Source organism: Caretta caretta, chromosome 2 (assembly GCF_965140235.1).
Source record: "Caretta caretta isolate rCarCar2 chromosome 2, rCarCar1.hap1, whole genome shotgun sequence".
Lineage (NCBI taxonomy): Eukaryota > Metazoa > Chordata > Testudines > Cheloniidae > Caretta > Caretta caretta.
In genome coordinates this window covers 88,446,350-88,462,768 of record NC_134207.1, presented here as the reverse complement: position 1 = coordinate 88,462,768, position 16,419 = coordinate 88,446,350, and the positions used below count along the sequence as shown (strand labels likewise).

Below are 16,419 nucleotides of genomic sequence, written 5' to 3'. Positions count from 1 at the left end.
TAAAAGAACAACTTGGGACATTAGAATCAGGCTGAGAGCTCCCTAAAAGGCAATCTACTATTAATCTTCACATCAGGCATAGAATTTCAAGTAAATTATCCCTGGATGAAAGATCTTTTCTGTTGATATTTTCTTAACTAATTTAAAGATTTCTTTATCTGTGCATTTAAATTTTTCCCTTCAAGTCATCATAATTCAATAATTTAAATTATGTAACAAACACAAGGACATACCAATTATAATTAAACATCAAACATTGTACACTCTATCCAAAATGGTCACAGTAAATGAAATAAAACAAATAAAATGAGCCCAAAATAAAACTTCATTAATCCTGTCAGGTCAGGCTGATGCTCCTTGCAGAACTGAAGCAAATGTGGTTTTGCCTTCTTAAAAAGCCTGATTACTTTGCAAAATATCGATAGTGGAAAATTTTAGATTTTTTTTTATTTTAATGAGAGTTTTTCTATTTCATTCACCCTTACAAATAATGTATACAACAGGGTTTGCTGGACTGATTCTGGAAGTAAGGAACTACTACTCAGTTCTCATCCCAGCTCTGCCACTGATTTGCTTTGCTGCCTTGGGCAAGCCCCTTTGCTTCATTTTTCTCCTATCTATATAGCATGAATAAACTCACCCACCTACATTCAACCTTGGAGCCCTTCAATTCTAAGTATTCTACAAAAACTCCATGTCATACAATAAAATTCATCCTACAAGACAGAAAATCCCCATAGAAGAGAAATTTTAAGGGCCCAGGACTGTAATTTACAAATGTTTTGTGAAAATTAGCCTATATTTGTACAGCACATGCAAGTGATATGCATTATTGCTCTAAATATAAATGGAGAAATTATCAGGTTTCCACAAGATATTAAAAAACTACTTTGAGGTGCTTTGTTCTTTGAACTCAGAGCTACTTCAATCGAAGTTCAGGGTGTTCATAAATTCACACTTCACAGGATCAGGCCCCTTATTATTACTGATGGATGAGCCACAAAAGTTTCTCAGTCAGGTCTGAAGAACCAACCCCAAGTTCAGAGGTTTATAGAGCTTTCAGTTTATCCTGACTTCTGATCTGCTCTCGTATCTTATGATCCTTACTTCCCCCTTTCTGATAATAAAACCTACTTTGTTATTCCCTTTGTTTCCTCCTCCCAGTCTTATTTCTGTGCCTTCTTCCATGCTGTCCCCTAACACCTGGAATGATAATTAAAGATAGCCTGAAAAATTTGGACCTTCAAAGTGAATTTTCAAACAGATGTAGCAGTATATTAATCTCCCACCTCCCCCACAGTCCACAATGGAAAATGAATGTCTCTAATTTTCCAATCCAAAAATACAATATATGTTAATATACCCTCTAACTTGGGACCCCATGATGCAATCTGATCTATGCAGAAGGACTCTTCAGTCTGTAGAGAGAATCATTGATGTCAGTGAGATTTATGTGTGGGTACAGAATCCACTAGCATTATAAGGGCCTTAACAGAATGTGGCTAGATTATAAACTGGGGTAACTATGGGCAGAAGTTCCCATATATCAGTTCAAACAATATAACATCTAAATCCTATGCATAGTAGTGAATTTTCAGTAGGGCCTTACCAAATTCATGGTCCATTTTGTTCAATTTCACGGTCACAGGATTTTAAAAAAAGAAAATTTCATGATTTCAGATATTTAAATTTGAAATTTCACGGTGTTGTAATTGCAGGGGTCCTTACCCAGAAAGGAGTTGTAAGGGGGTCACAAGGCTATTGTGTGGGGAGGGGTTGTGGTACTGCTACCCTTACTTCTGAGTTGTTGCAGGTGGCGGCATTGCCTTCAGAGCTGGGCAGTTGGAGAGCGGCGGCTTCTGGTTGGGAGCTCAGCTTTGAAGGCAGAGCCGCTGCCAGCAGCAGTGCAGAAGTAAGGATGGCATGGTATGGTATTGCCACCCTTACTTCTGTGCTGCTGCCTGCACAAAGGAGCCCTCAGTCATCAGCCACCACTCTCTGGCCCTCCAGCATTGAAGGCAGAAGCGCAGAATTACGGGTGGCATGATATAGCATTGCCATCCTTTCTTCTGCGCTACTGTTGGTGGGACACTGTCTTCAGAACTGGGCACCTGGCCAACAGCCGCCACTCTCTGGCCTCCCAGCACTGAAGGCAGTGAAGAAATAAGGGTGGCAATACCATGACCCCCCCTAAAATAATCTTGCAACTCCTCTGCAACTCCCTTTTGGGTCAGGACCCACAATTTGAGAAACGCCGGTCTCCCCTGTGAAATCTGTATAATATAGGGTAAAAGCATGCAAGAGACCAGATTTCACAGTCCGTGGTGCGTTTTTCATGGCCACGAATTTGGTAGGGCCCTAATCATGAAAGCAGTGTGATCTTACCTACTATTGCACGCTGAAATGTGTCACTGTGTGGTAAAAGTATGATTTTTCTTTTCAGAAAAATGAATACTTGACACTTCAGGGTTTTAGCAATGCTTTCAATTTCAATGAGATTTGCTGAAACTGTGGCAGTAATTTTTGGAAACAAGCCAAAAAATATGTTTGCCGTAAATTTACATTTGTGACACTTACAACAATCCAAAGAGCAATCCAAAGCTTTTTCATCAGCTTTATGCTCTTTGTTTAATTTCCCTTTTAAAGGAGAAGAAAAAAGGCAAGTCTATAAATACAAGTAGAAAAATGCACCATTGTTACAGCAAGCAAAGTGCTTTATCAGCCAACATGACACTGTTTAACTCACAAGTTTTCAGGTTGCCAAGACCAATTTACAAAACAACCAACAACTATGGAATAAGGGACTGTCATAAATATAAAGCGAAGGGTAAACACCTTTAAAATCCCTCCTGGCCAGAGGAAAAACCCTTTCACCTGTAAAGGGTTAAGAAGCTAGGATAACCACGCCGGCACCTGACCAAAATGACCAATGAGGAGACAAGATACTTTCAAAACCTGGGGGGAGGCAAAAACAAACCCTCTCTCTCTGTCTGTGTGATGCTTTTGCTGGGGACAGAACAGGAATGGAGTCTTAGAACTTAGTAAGTAATCTAGCTAGGTATGCATTAGATTCTGATTCCTTTAAATGGCTGAGAAAATAAGCTGTGCGGAATGGAATGTAGATTCCTGTTTTTGTGTCTTTTTGTAACTTAAGGTTTTGCCTAGAGGGATTCTCTATGTTTTGAATCTAATTACCCTGTAAGGTATTTACCATCCTGATTTTACAGAGGTGATTCTTTTTACTTTTTCTTCTATTAAAATTCTTCTTTTAAGAATCTGATTGCTTTTTCATTGTTCTTAAGATCCAAGGGTTTGGGTCTGTGTTCACCTATGCAATTGGTGAGGATTTTTTATCAAGCCTTCCCCAGGAAAGAGGGTGTAAGGGTTGGGAGGATTTTGGGGGAAAAGACGTTTCCAAATGGACTCTTTCCCAGTAATATACTGGTTAGATGTTTGGTGGTGGCAGCGATAAAGTACAAGGGCAAAAGGTAAAATAGTTTGTACCTTGGGGAAGTTTTAACCTAAGCTGGTAAAAGTAAGCTTAGGAGGTTTTCATGCAGGTCCCCATATCTGTACCCTAGAGTTCAGAGTGGGGAAGGAACCTTGACAGGGACAAAGTCTCATTATAGATTAAAAACTGGTTAACCAAAAGAAACAAAGAAAGCAACAGCTAGGATTATTAACCTAGAAAGGAACTGAGGTAGAGGAACTTGGGTGAAGTATTCAAATCACTGAAAGCCTGGTGGAAGCTGATTGGTCCTTCCTTTTTATTCTGTCTCATGAAAGGAGAACATGGAGGACTACCTTTCATGCCGAAGGAGGCCCAGGGACAACTTCAGACCATGAGATCTACTAAGAGAACAAAGGATAAGTTCCCGCAATCAACAGGGAAGCTCTCTTTTTTCATTAATCTAAATAGGATGAATGTGCCTGGTCACAAATCCAAACCTCCAGAATAATTAATTTTGAAATCTGTACACATCTCTAGGAAATACCACTTTACACTGTAATCAATTTAAGGAATTCACCCTAAAATCTGGAGGTCAGATAATTACATATTGTGGCTGGATTTGGGAAGGAGTTGGATCATTTGAAGAATGCAAACAAAATCTGTGGCTGTGCAAATTGTGGTTTAAGAAATAAAGTGATGGTCTTAAGGAAACAGGAAGTATCTTCAGTCACAGATCATGCACAAGTGACTGGCTGCATTACAGGTATTTTTTTGTTTCCCCACCTTTCTGGTAGTAGACACTGTAAGAGATGGGATACCACTCGCCTAGATGAACTGATGGTACTGTTTCTCAAACAACATGTTTTCAGATCTTTTGACGAAAGTTACTATAGTACAACAAGTATTAATATCTGATGTACCCCATTATACTCAGAATGTGCCACCTCTAAGAAACAGACTTTAGTAACTGCTGCTTTACTTCTGTGCTTTTCAACAACTAAAACTATTGCAGTGATACAACTGTGCTTTGGGAAAGGCACATGAGATATAGAAGCTTTGCAAATGCTACAACATCCAAACTTATATATATGGGAAATTGGACATATCTTGTTTAAGCAGAAGGCAGTTATTAAGACATACATGTAAATGCAAAATAATGCCCATGCAGATGGATCAAACTCCTTATGTACCATAAAGAAATGGAGAAATAATTTCAAGAGCAGGAGCCTAGCTAATAGATTTGCAAATGTAATGTTAACACTGGAGCACTGAGCCTACTTGCCATTACACATTTGTGCTGGAGAGTTATTCTCAAATTAGGCTGAAGAATTAAATAACTGGATGCATCAGAATTAGCAGGCCATGCGTAGAGAAGGAATGCTTTTCACAAACCTTCCCTTCCTTCAAGGGCTGTTCTGTAATTCGCTGTGCTGTGCTGTAGCATAGAAATAGGGACATGTTTGCTCCAGCCCAATCCCAGATATCTACACTACAGTTTTATAGCCCCACAGTCTGAGCCCCAAAAGCCCAAGTCAGGTGACATGGGCCAGCCCACCGGTGTTTAACTGCAGTGTACACATATCCACAGCTTCCCCTCTGTTCAATTTAGGGCCATATCATAGTTTCTGTTTCCACAAGTGGAGAGTATGGGGAGCCAGTGGATCCCAGCTCAGGAAACTGGAATAGGAGATTGCCATCTCTGTGGCATCATTCCCCTTTCCTTTGAGTCTAACAGTGTTCCTCTGTGGAGAGTCTGCAGGGCACTGGCCAGCAGCGTGAAACGAGATAAGCAGGTCCAGGGGAACAGCTGATCTTTGAGGCATTGTCTCCTCTTCCCCAGACTCGCATGTCATCTGTGGTAAGTTAATGCTGACTTTGTAGTCTCTCTCTGCAGGCAGGAACGCATGAGGGGCAGAGGTGTTTTTGCCAGCATGACCCCTTACAGCTCTTTCCAGCTAGATGAGAGCTTCTGCATAATTTAGGATCAAAACAGCTGTTAAATACAGATGAGGTTCTAGCCTTGTGCTGCTACTGCCCTGTAATGCTAATCCTGAAAACAGTTTCAACTCTAAAGGTTAGAATGTAGTTAATCCCTTTACCCCCATCATCCACAGTAATCTCTTCCCAAATTCAACACTTCTGTAGTGCCTTAGACATCGATCTTACCATTCTTGACATCTATGTTAAGATGAAGCATTTCTATTGCTCCTTTCTAAATAGTAGATGTTATCAGTAGTACAGTCCAGTAAGTGGCTGTAATGTTTCTTTATGTCATTTAATGTAAACTGGTTTTGCAGATTAGCTCTTACTTAGTAATGTTTTCCTGTCATGACACTTGTTGGAAATGCCATTGACTCCTCCACCTGCTTAAATGAATAGTACTGTGAAAAGAAAGCTTTTCATATTAATGTTCAGTGAAATGAAACATTATTCAGCATACAACGGTAATGTTTCATTGAGAGCACATTAATAGTTAATTTTTTTCTCCCTCCATATAGAGTTTCTCCTCTCCTTCCTAATTTTACTTGTGATCAGATAAGGACACTGACTTGTTTGCTTGGAATGTCTGCTCAAGATGCTACTTTAATACAATTACAGACAAAACAATTATATAAAATAAAGTTATTTAGGTTAAAAGTGATGAAATGCCAGAATTTAATTCGCTCCTGCAACCTTAATTCTGCCTCCTTACAGGTTTGCATTATGATTGTCTTTAATTTTAGTTACATGACGACATATTCTTTCCACAAGACCTCTGCAAGATAGTGAGAATAATTAACCATTGAGTCATAGTAAATTCTCCATCACTGACCATTTTTAAATTAAGATTAGATAATTTTTTTAAAATGTATGTTCAAGAAATTATTTTGGGGAAGTTCTATGGTCTGTTTTATTCCGAAGATCAGACTAGTTGATCACAATGGCCTCTTCTGGCCTTGGAATGTTTGGATCTATGAAGACAGCCCCTAGCAGTTGAATAAAAGGCGGTGTGCTTGGTTTATTCATAGCAGCCTCCAAAGGGATGAAGTAGTGTATGCCCTCCCCCTAAACATAGGAGGCACAATCCCTTTATAACTTCCCCGGAGCAATGTAGTGATGTGAATCTGCATTGCCCGCAGTGTGGGTCCACGGCTAAATGCCATAATCTAGCTCTATATGCACACTAAAAAGCCTGAACCAAGATTTTTACACTGATGCTGGGCACTGCCCGTCAACCTTATTCTCACTTAGAAATGGGGCTCTCCTGAGGGAAAAAACCTGTCAGAGTCATAAGCAAATAGGTGTTTGGTGGCCATATTTTAATATCCTTTTGAGCATAGCTTCTGAGCATTTTAAAATGAAGAAACTTGCACAGTTACGCAAGGGTGATATTTTCTAGTCAAGAGATTCAGGACTGGAACTGATAATCTGAGGCCCATGAGTAGGGAAGACTTGTGCTGTGCCTGGCTGATGCCAAGGTTATTAGTCCAGCAAACTCTGTGAGCACTCTACTCACAAACACTGCACTCTATCACTAATGAAAAACAAAATAAACATTTAATAATTATTTGTAGAAGACAAATGTGCCGTTGTAGAAGGACAAATACCTATAGGAAATTCAGCCTAATGCTCAGTAATTATTAGAGCTTGGGTTTTGTAATAGAACCTGAAAGTAAGAAAATCACACAAGATTTTGGGCCTGATGGTGAAAATGACCATGTGCTGTGTGAACCTGTTGCCACGGTTTTCCTCAGTCACTTGATCTACTTTTACTACCAAATGTATTTTAAAATTCTCTTAACATTTGGAATGTACGAATTAGTAGACATTTTGTCAGATAATCTCAGAGTACATAATGCAGTACAATGCATTTGCTTTAAGTCACAGTCACTGTAATCAAACTTTTCTCTTTCTTCATTTTAAAATGCTCAGTCAGTGTTGATGTTCATGAAAACTAACTGAGTCTGCAAGAGCCAAACAAGACAAGAGAACATCTCTACATAATACTGCCAATGCATATGGGCCTTGATGGGCAACACCTCAGTGCCTAGCCTGCTATGATTTCCAAATATAACTGACTAGGTTGAGCCAAGTAATGATTCTATGAAGTAGATGAATGCTCACTAGAAACTGATCTATTCCTTTCACTTGGGACGTCACCTTACTTTGGAATGTGACCCTCAAGAGGAGAAAAACTAATGAGATTCAAACCATGGTAAAGTTAACGTCTCTAGGAAAATTTTTTGAAAACAAAGAAAAGTAGTTATGGGTAACAAAATTAAACAGTGACCCAGGTTATTTCTTCCCATCATTGTGGAATAAGGTAACAACAATTGCATGGTAAAGAGTAAGTTAATTTTCTTGGCTACCATTGTTTTTATGGAAAAGATGGCTTCCGTGGGACATAAGCCACACTGTGCAAAATCCCACTGCTCAACTGGGGAGAGAGCACATGTATGTTATATAGTAACATTAACAGACTGAAAGCTGCTCAAGACAAGGATCATATCACTCTATATGTCTGACAGTTCTAAGCTCAACGTGGCATTAATTCTGAATGGAGCCATGGTAATATTAATAAACAAAACAACAACAATAATTTTCATGATACAAACAGTTAGTGTGATAAATCTCTTCAAAAAGGGGAAAAACAAACAAATAAATATAGTTGAAAGATACATTCCCATGCAATCCTGTTCATCAGCTACTTAGGGAACACCTGAATTATACAGCCTTATCCTTATAGATAATATCGTAAAAAACCAAAACGAAGCCCGGCTTTACTTCGACAAATGCAGGAACACAGTGCAACAGCATCTTTCCACTATGTTTTTTGAACAGTGGACTTGTGTGCATGGAAGTCTGGCACAGAAGTGTATGCGCACTGTTAAAAATGTAGGCTGTAATGCCTCAGTGCTTAAAGCATGGTCCTATTCTGAAGAGTGACTGTAAAACTGGCACTACCGTGTGTATATATTCAGAGACTGATCTGCTCGCTATAATGGACAAAGTATGTTTTTATCACTTTTTACTCCCTTTAACACTCAAGAGACAACAAATCAAAGGCGCGTCATTTACTATAGGGGAAGGGGAGCAGTCCCCAGCTCGCAACCCTGGGCTTGCCCTTCCCTCTGACTTTTCATAGGTTTCTATGAAACAGAAAAGTTATCTGATTAGATTTAAGATGTACTTTACCCATCCTGTTCTAACACTGGAGTTGCTTAAGATCTCTCTTATTTTAATTGTTATGGATTAGGTTTTAATAATCATGTTAATAGATGACATTAACAGGTACCATTATCGATGGGGTTGTCAGTGACAGTTGGCACTGCCTGTAGGAGTTAAGGAATCAAAGTCTCATTTGCCAAGGGATCCTGGGACTAGCTGCAGTAAAAACATTGTGCCAATTTCAAAACAAGCTAGCACACAAGCTTCTGTAAAAGCACCTAAGCAACTTGGACCAAAAATTCTAATTCCAGTCACAGTAAAAATTCAAAGCAAGTTCTATAGCATAACAAAAAAGGATTACAACATTTTTACAGCATAAGCAATTATTGCACTGCTCCCTCAATTAAACTGAGATTGACCCTTCAGCTGTAAAGAAGAATACTTGTTTGCCATAAAGAAGTGACAATGATGAGCTTCAATAAAGCTCCATCATTTCTCGATCTCAAACTTGCTCAAGCAAGCTTGTTGGCTGACTTACAAGTTGTAAAACTATGATTTGGAAATACAGGTTGCAGACAACGGCAAGTAGCAGGAGCTGAGCCCACAGACCAGCATTCAACTACACACCTTTACACACTCCTAAATTATGCATTCTAAATAAAATATAAACAAGAAGGAAGGTTATGATAGGCAAATAGAGAACAGACATTTCTACAGGAAAATCAAACTCACTTGATGCTGGTTAGACTGCAGAGTCTTACCGTATGTTCAGCATATAGCATTCTTAAAATACTGTATTTCAGAATTTTAGTAATTTAGTAGTAGTATTTGAACGTCACCAGGTCATTATCTGTCAACTGATATCTAAAATGTTTTTCAGTGTGCTTTGTAAAAGGCAGAAATGTGCTTCCCATCTTAATAGGAAGATCTTATAGAGACTACCAATTATTTTCCTTAGGTGTCTATATCTCTCCCGCCCCGGGTCTATGTCATTCCCTCTTCAGCTATGTCTATACTAGCATTTTTTAAGAGATTTATCACCATTGCATCAACACTCAAGCACTGCCAGCAGTGGGAATGGTGGAACATTACAAATAAATAAATAAATCAGTAAAGGTAGCATAGATAAGCTTGTAAAGGGCCATAGGTCAGAGTTAAAACTGCATTCATTTGGGTGCCTTCTTCTGCATGTACTATTACTACACTTTTGCATATAAACTGGGCAACTGTGTGTGCAAACATGGCCTCTGACTATGCAATTCAGTATTCAAATGTCTAAATGCTTACGTGCTTGGACCCTGAGTTTGTGTTCTCACTTGTGGTATCTGCAGACACAAATCATGCATGAAACTGCATCCTGCTCTCTGACCTCACTTCATGTAAAGCTGGACCTAGGTATCTCTCTCTTCCCCCCCTCTTTAGGGGTCCACAGTGCCCTTTAGGCATAGCCCTAAAGAGAGGAGGAGCTCCATCACCCCAAAGGGAGAACTAAGATGCTTTCTGCCATGAGGAGCAAGAATACCTTCTGGGTACAGAGTGGCTGCGGCCCAACTCCTGTGTGTGTTGTTATTTACTTGTATACATTTGGCCAGCCTATTGTGCTGGCCAGTGTGTATGTAGGGGATTCTCCTTTTTATCACCTTCAGGGAACATTGTGCTTCCGGGTAGTAAATATGGAGCAGCCACTGAACAGGCTGTAATTCTGAGTGGGCTGGCAGAGGGTGCAAAAAGGGGCTCCCTCCACACCGCAAACTTCTCATAAGAGCCAGGCAGAATCTGGCCTTAAGATTTTATGTCACTTTCCCCTCTTTTAAAGGTGCTACAATGGTCCTATATTAGAAGACTTTTTGTAGGGTGGTGGATAATTTATATGTGGAGAATTATGCTGCTGCTTTGGACAATTTATGTTTTGGCACACCTTTGGGATTTTTCAATGGCAAGTAAAGTTCTGAATGGATAGCCTTTGTTGTGAACTTTTGTTTAGACTGAAATATAATTTAAAGTACACACAAAAAAGCCACATTAAAAGAACATTAGGAAGGCTTCAAGCTATTACCAGCAGGAGAGTGAGTTTGTGTGTGTGGTTTTTTGGAGGGGGGTGAGGGAGTGAGAGAACCTGGATTTGTGCTGGAAATGACCCACCTTGATTATCATACACATTGTGAAGAGAGTGGTCACTTTGGATGGGCTATTACCAGCAGGAGAGTGAGTTTGTGTGTGGGGGGGTGGAGGGTGAGAAAACCTGGATTTGTGTTGGAAATGGCCCAACTTGATGATCACTTTAGATAAGCTATTACCAGCAGGACAGTGGGGTGGGAGGGGGTATTGTTTCATGATCTCTCTGTGTATATAATGTCTACTGCAGTTTCCACGGTATGCATCCGATGAAGTGAGCTGTAGCTCACGAAAGCTCATGCTCAAATAAATTGGTTAGTCTCTAAGGTGCCACAAGTACTCCTTTTCTTTTTGCAAAGACAGACTAACACAGCTGTTACTCTGATACTTGTGGGTATGGTTTTAAAATATTATACATCTTTTTATAATGTACTTGCTTTCACATAACATAACACAACACACACACAATTTGCAGAAAGAGACATATATATAATAAACATATTCAGACAATTTCCACTCAACCAGAAGCCTTTAGAAACTCAAAGGACAAAAAATCTTGTAAATCACAAATATTCTAAACACCAATATAGCTAAAGCAACAGATAACTAAGTAAATATATTAATTACTATTGAATGTATTATTTCTTTACAGAAATATAACTAAAAAATAATCACCTGGAAATAAACAAAGTAACAGCCATAAAACACAGAAGACTATACTATTTTACTGTATTATAACTGTTAAAATATATTTTAACAATATTAAATTGTGTGATTCTTTTAAAACTGACGTACAGCTTGGTCTCCTTGATTAACATGAACTTTACTGTAGCAAACAGAGGCTCTTGCACATGTCTACAAAGTCTACTTTTTGAAGTTTCCTTTAACTGCCAAACAATAAGCATTTCTTTTGTATATTGTGATTATGGGTGAGGGGATTCTAAACAAGGTAAAAAAATAAGTTTTTTATATTTCACTAAAGAAAAATATTTAATCATGGAAAAGAAACCAAAGCTCTTAGTTACCTCAAGTATCGGCATCACTGACTTGCATACCAGATTCTGTACTTTCCCTACCCACTGCAGGAATGAAATAATTGTATATGACGCAGCTGATGTGTTGATCAATAAAATGACAACAACAATTTACACTGAAAAGTTTAGTGCAATTCCAAGAATCTGCATTAACGAAGCAGGGTGCTTATAACAGAATCAATAGACAACCATCTTACTTAGTGAAGTGCATACATGAAGTATAGCTGAATTTTCAACACCCAGTGAATATAGATTAAAAAAATAAAATCCATTCCCAGAACATGTTCTGTAAATGATGCAGTGACAATATATCTGAGTGTGTAATGCACAATAAAACTTTAAATAATATTAAAGGAATTCTAACTTTAATTTTTATTTCCTCTTTCACTCATTATTTACACTAGTAGTTTGGCATCTGCACCTATTTTATTTTAGGTGCTGTTGCAAAAGAGCTTTGTAAATTTGCTGTCATGTGTTCATTTGATTCTGTCAGCTCTGTAGTTTGATGTTACTCTAAATCCCTCTTTCTATTTCCCTACCCGCTTATCCCCTTACTTGGCATTTTAAAATCTCCCAACTAGCGCCTTTGTATTGTGGGTGAGATTTTCAACCTATCGATAACTTCCAGGAGTCAAACTGTATTTAATTCAGTAGGCTAGATAAAAGCAATTGAACTGGTTCTTTAGCTATGGTCTAACAAGCCTGTGTTTATATAGTAACATAACTACTTTGTGCCATTTTAATCCAGATGTTTATATTCAGGACCGTACTACAACACTGAGAAATAAGATGAGATGAACCAAAGTTATTTAATAAAATGGTTTGAAACAGGAAAGCTAGAAAGAGGGAAAATATATGTGATTCCAGTTCTAGTATAATCTGTAAAACAGGCCGGTTCAGATAAAATCTGATTTTATTGCTTTCAGTTTTTTCTCAACTGTTTCGTATGTTCCTGCAATGGGGCTGCTTACCGCACCCCGCGGGGTTCGGCCTCCTAGCCCGACTCCCCAGTGAGTCAGGACCACCTCAAGCTGGTGCAACATCCATGCTCTTTATTCCTCTGTCCGGTCCCCACCACCAGACTTCAACTATTTACAGATTATGTATAAATTTGTCCTAGCACAGGCCTCAGTGGCAATAGGGTAGTAGGATCCTGGCTCCTTCTCAGCTTATTCTCCCTGACTGGTCTCCGCCCCCTTCTTTGGACTCACTTTCTCCCAAGCTTTTAGCCTCTGTTAACAAGGCTGACAGGTGCGGCCAGTTTCCAGGCCAGTCCTAGCTAGTGGTCCAGCTCCAACCCATTTCCCCTGATTGGGGCTGGAGTGACAGGACCTGATTAGGGCTTCTCCTGCAGCACCCTGCCACAGTTCCCCAAAAAAAAGTCTCATTCAAAAAAATCTTAACAGTAAATAAGGTTGCACCTTCCTTCTTTTGGATTCAGCCTTCAAAAATAGATACGTTATATTACAGAAAACAGAAATAATCTAATTAAAGGTAGTATACCTTGCTGTAATACTATATTAAATAATAATGTGCAGTGGAATAGTTCAATTTACTCATGTCTGGATATATCAGAACCATACTTCTGAAACTGACAAAAATTATCAAAAACTACATCATCAAAGTGCCTTGACAGTTCTTAATTATGGATGTTAATGCTTTCTTTCAGTAACAATAGGATTTACTGTTTTAGACTCTATCTGATAATTCAAAAGTAAAGAGCCTAATCTTGCAAAAATCTATTTCTGTAGTCTTTAATTACACGTATTTAGAATGCTGAGCTCCTCAGTGGTTTACATTCAAAGCTATCAGGTCATTCTTCTGTTCCCTTCTGTAAAGAATGAAATTCTTTTAATCTAAACATTGTAAGATTTACACAAAATCGTATACCTACTTGTGGAATACAAACCATTACAAAATGGGAAGTTATATCCATGTAAATCAGTAGTAGAAAAATCTAAACAGGTTGAGCTATTGATTTTTCAGTGTTCTTTCCTCTTCCTGCCAAACTGGTCTAACTGTTAAATGTTAAATTTCATTGATTTTATAATCCATTTTTTTGGTATTATTTAACTTAGTAAAAGTCTTAAATAGTTGTAAGTAAATTCTGAGGTAAACAGGAAGAGCAGATATAAAAACATAGCAGGTCAGGATAAAAAGTGTGCTATGTCCTTGAACTCATAACATTGTAGTAAGCAATTACCTTAAAGTAGTAAAAGAAGCCACCCACACAACAGCACTGTGGCTTTGTTCCTTATCTTCAAAGAACAAGCCACTTGCATCTCGATCAAATCTTTTAAACAATACCCGAACACACAACATCAAAGCACTTTCATTTTCTTCAGTTATTTAATTTAATTAGCACTAATACAGACATGGATTTAGACTCTGATTTCTGTGTAGAAAATCCCCAGAAAACACATTCAAGAAATTAATCCATTTAATTTTAATTTTGTAAAGATTTCCCCCCTTATACCTGACAGGAGCTCCTCTGCTCTGTGCAGGTTTCAGCAGGATTGTCACAGTACTGTCAGTTTGATTCAAAGGTGTTTCCAGTTCATAGGGTGGCATAGATGGTGCTAGGCGGAAAAACAAGAAGCAAAATAGACTAATTATTTCTAGGTTTGTTTTAACAGTTTATTTTAAAAATGGATTTGACACATATAAAGACCTCTTTAGAATACAGAGTTAGTGCAACAGCACAAGTTAAACAACAGATAATTAAGTAAATTAATTCAGAAAAACAAAAACAAAACACAGAACTACAATAAAAATGAAACAGAAAAAACACACTTCGTGGCCATTTTCAAAAAGCAACTAGTCAGTTTGGATACCCAACTTGATATACATTCAAAGGGCCTGACACTTAGAGAGTGCTAAGAACCCAGCCTTTATAGGTCAAAACTCTTTTTAGTTGGCAATTTGAACACCCAAAAATTGAAGAATGCAAAATCACCAATTACTTTTGAAAACGGAGGCTCAACTTTCTTGCTGGTGGATGAACATCAGAGATACCCTCAGATCTTGTCACCACGGACATTTCAGTCATTTATGTAGCTAGTGAGGCCATCCCTTAGTGTAGACACCATTTACAACAGTGCAACAGGATTAGCATTAGTGCAGTTTATCCCAGTTTAAAACCAGAGTAAGCTGTGCTGGTGCAAACTGTCTACACTGGTGCCTGAAATCCCACTGTAGACAAGGCTTAGTTAGGTGGTGGTTGTTACTTTTTTCATTGTCATTAAGGACTTCACCTCATTCTGTGCATAGGCTGGACAGTGTTCAATTGCTATTCAAAATTTTCTTTTATCCTCACTGTTCAATGTTTGGCCCTAGGCCTTATTTACTGCACACTATTCATTGATTTATAGGTTAAAAGGCCAGAAGGGACCATTGTGATTTCTAGTCTGACTTTCTGCATAACACAGGACTTCTCTGAATTAATTCTTCACTGAACTACAGCAGATCTTAAACAAAATTTCTAATCTTAATGTAAACGTTTCCAGTGATGGAGAATAACCATTGGTAAATTGTTCCACTGGCTAACTTCTCAATTAAAAATGTGCACCTTGTTTCAGGTAAGAATTTGTCTAGCTCCAGCTTCCAGCCATTGGGATCTTGTTATAGCTTTGTATGCTAGATTGAAGAGCCTTCTATTATCAAATTTCTGTTCCCCATGTAGCTACTTACAGACTGTGATCAAGTCACCCCGTAACTGCCTCTTTGCTAAACTAAACATAATGAGCTCCTTTAGTCTATCACTCTAAGACACATGTTCCAATCCTTTAATCATTCTCATGGCTCTTCTCTGAACCCCCTTCCATTTATCAACATCCTTCTTGAATTGTGGACACAGTATTTCAGTAGTGGTTGCACCATTGCCAAACACAGAGGGAATATAATCTCTCTTCTGCAACTCAAGATTACCCAGTTTATATATCCAAGGATCACATTAGCTCTTTCGGCCATATCATCGCAAAACCTGCTATGAAGACAAATTTATTAATTTCCCCATGGGATTTTCATGGTATTCATCACCATAGTATCAGAGTGTTTCACAAACATTAATCAATTTATCTTCACAACTGTCCTGTGAGGTGAGTGGATGGTATTATCTCCATTTTACAGACAGAGCACTGAGACCAGTAAGATTAAGAAAAAAAGTATCCACTAAATTTGAGTGCCCAGTTTGAGACACTTAGGACCAGATTTTCAGAGTACCCAGTATCATATAGCACTTTATATATTCAAGCAGAGTTCCCATTGATTTCAGCTGCAGTTGTGAGTGCTCAGCACTTCTATAAATAATGTCCCGGGGTCGCAAGTCAGGAAACCAGAAAATGAGGAACATACAGTTAAGTAACCATCTCTGAAAAGTTTGGTCTAAGTGACTTGCCTAGTATCACACAGGAACTCTGGCAGAGGCAGACACAGAATTCAGTTCTCCAGGGCAAACTTTAACTGTCTTAACCATGACACCATCCATTCTCTTCCTGCAATCCCCTACCTCATTCATTGCACTCCTTCCAACTTCTGCAAAAAATAAGGCAGGAGTCCTACAGGTAACAGTCTCCATTACTACACCATCTGATTCGTCCCTAGAACAGGTCCAACTGTGCACTGAATGAGGCAGAGGTCTTTTGCAAAACATAGTACTTCATCATGTAATTA

General features: G+C 38.6%; 1 protein-coding gene across 9 annotated transcripts in view; it reads right to left on the bottom strand.

Annotated features, from left to right (window-relative positions):
• PTPRM (protein tyrosine phosphatase receptor type M) overlaps positions 1-16,419 on the bottom strand; it is a 682,939-nt gene that overhangs the window by 261,694 nt on the left and 404,826 nt on the right. For all 9 annotated transcript variants that reach the window (XM_048840290.2, XM_048840291.2, XM_048840293.2 and 6 more), the window contains exon 11: positions 14,225-14,327. In XM_048840290.2, the coding sequence (XP_048696247.1) occupies positions 14,225-14,327 (103 nt within the window). The remainder of the gene's footprint in view (positions 1-14,224; positions 14,328-16,419) is intronic.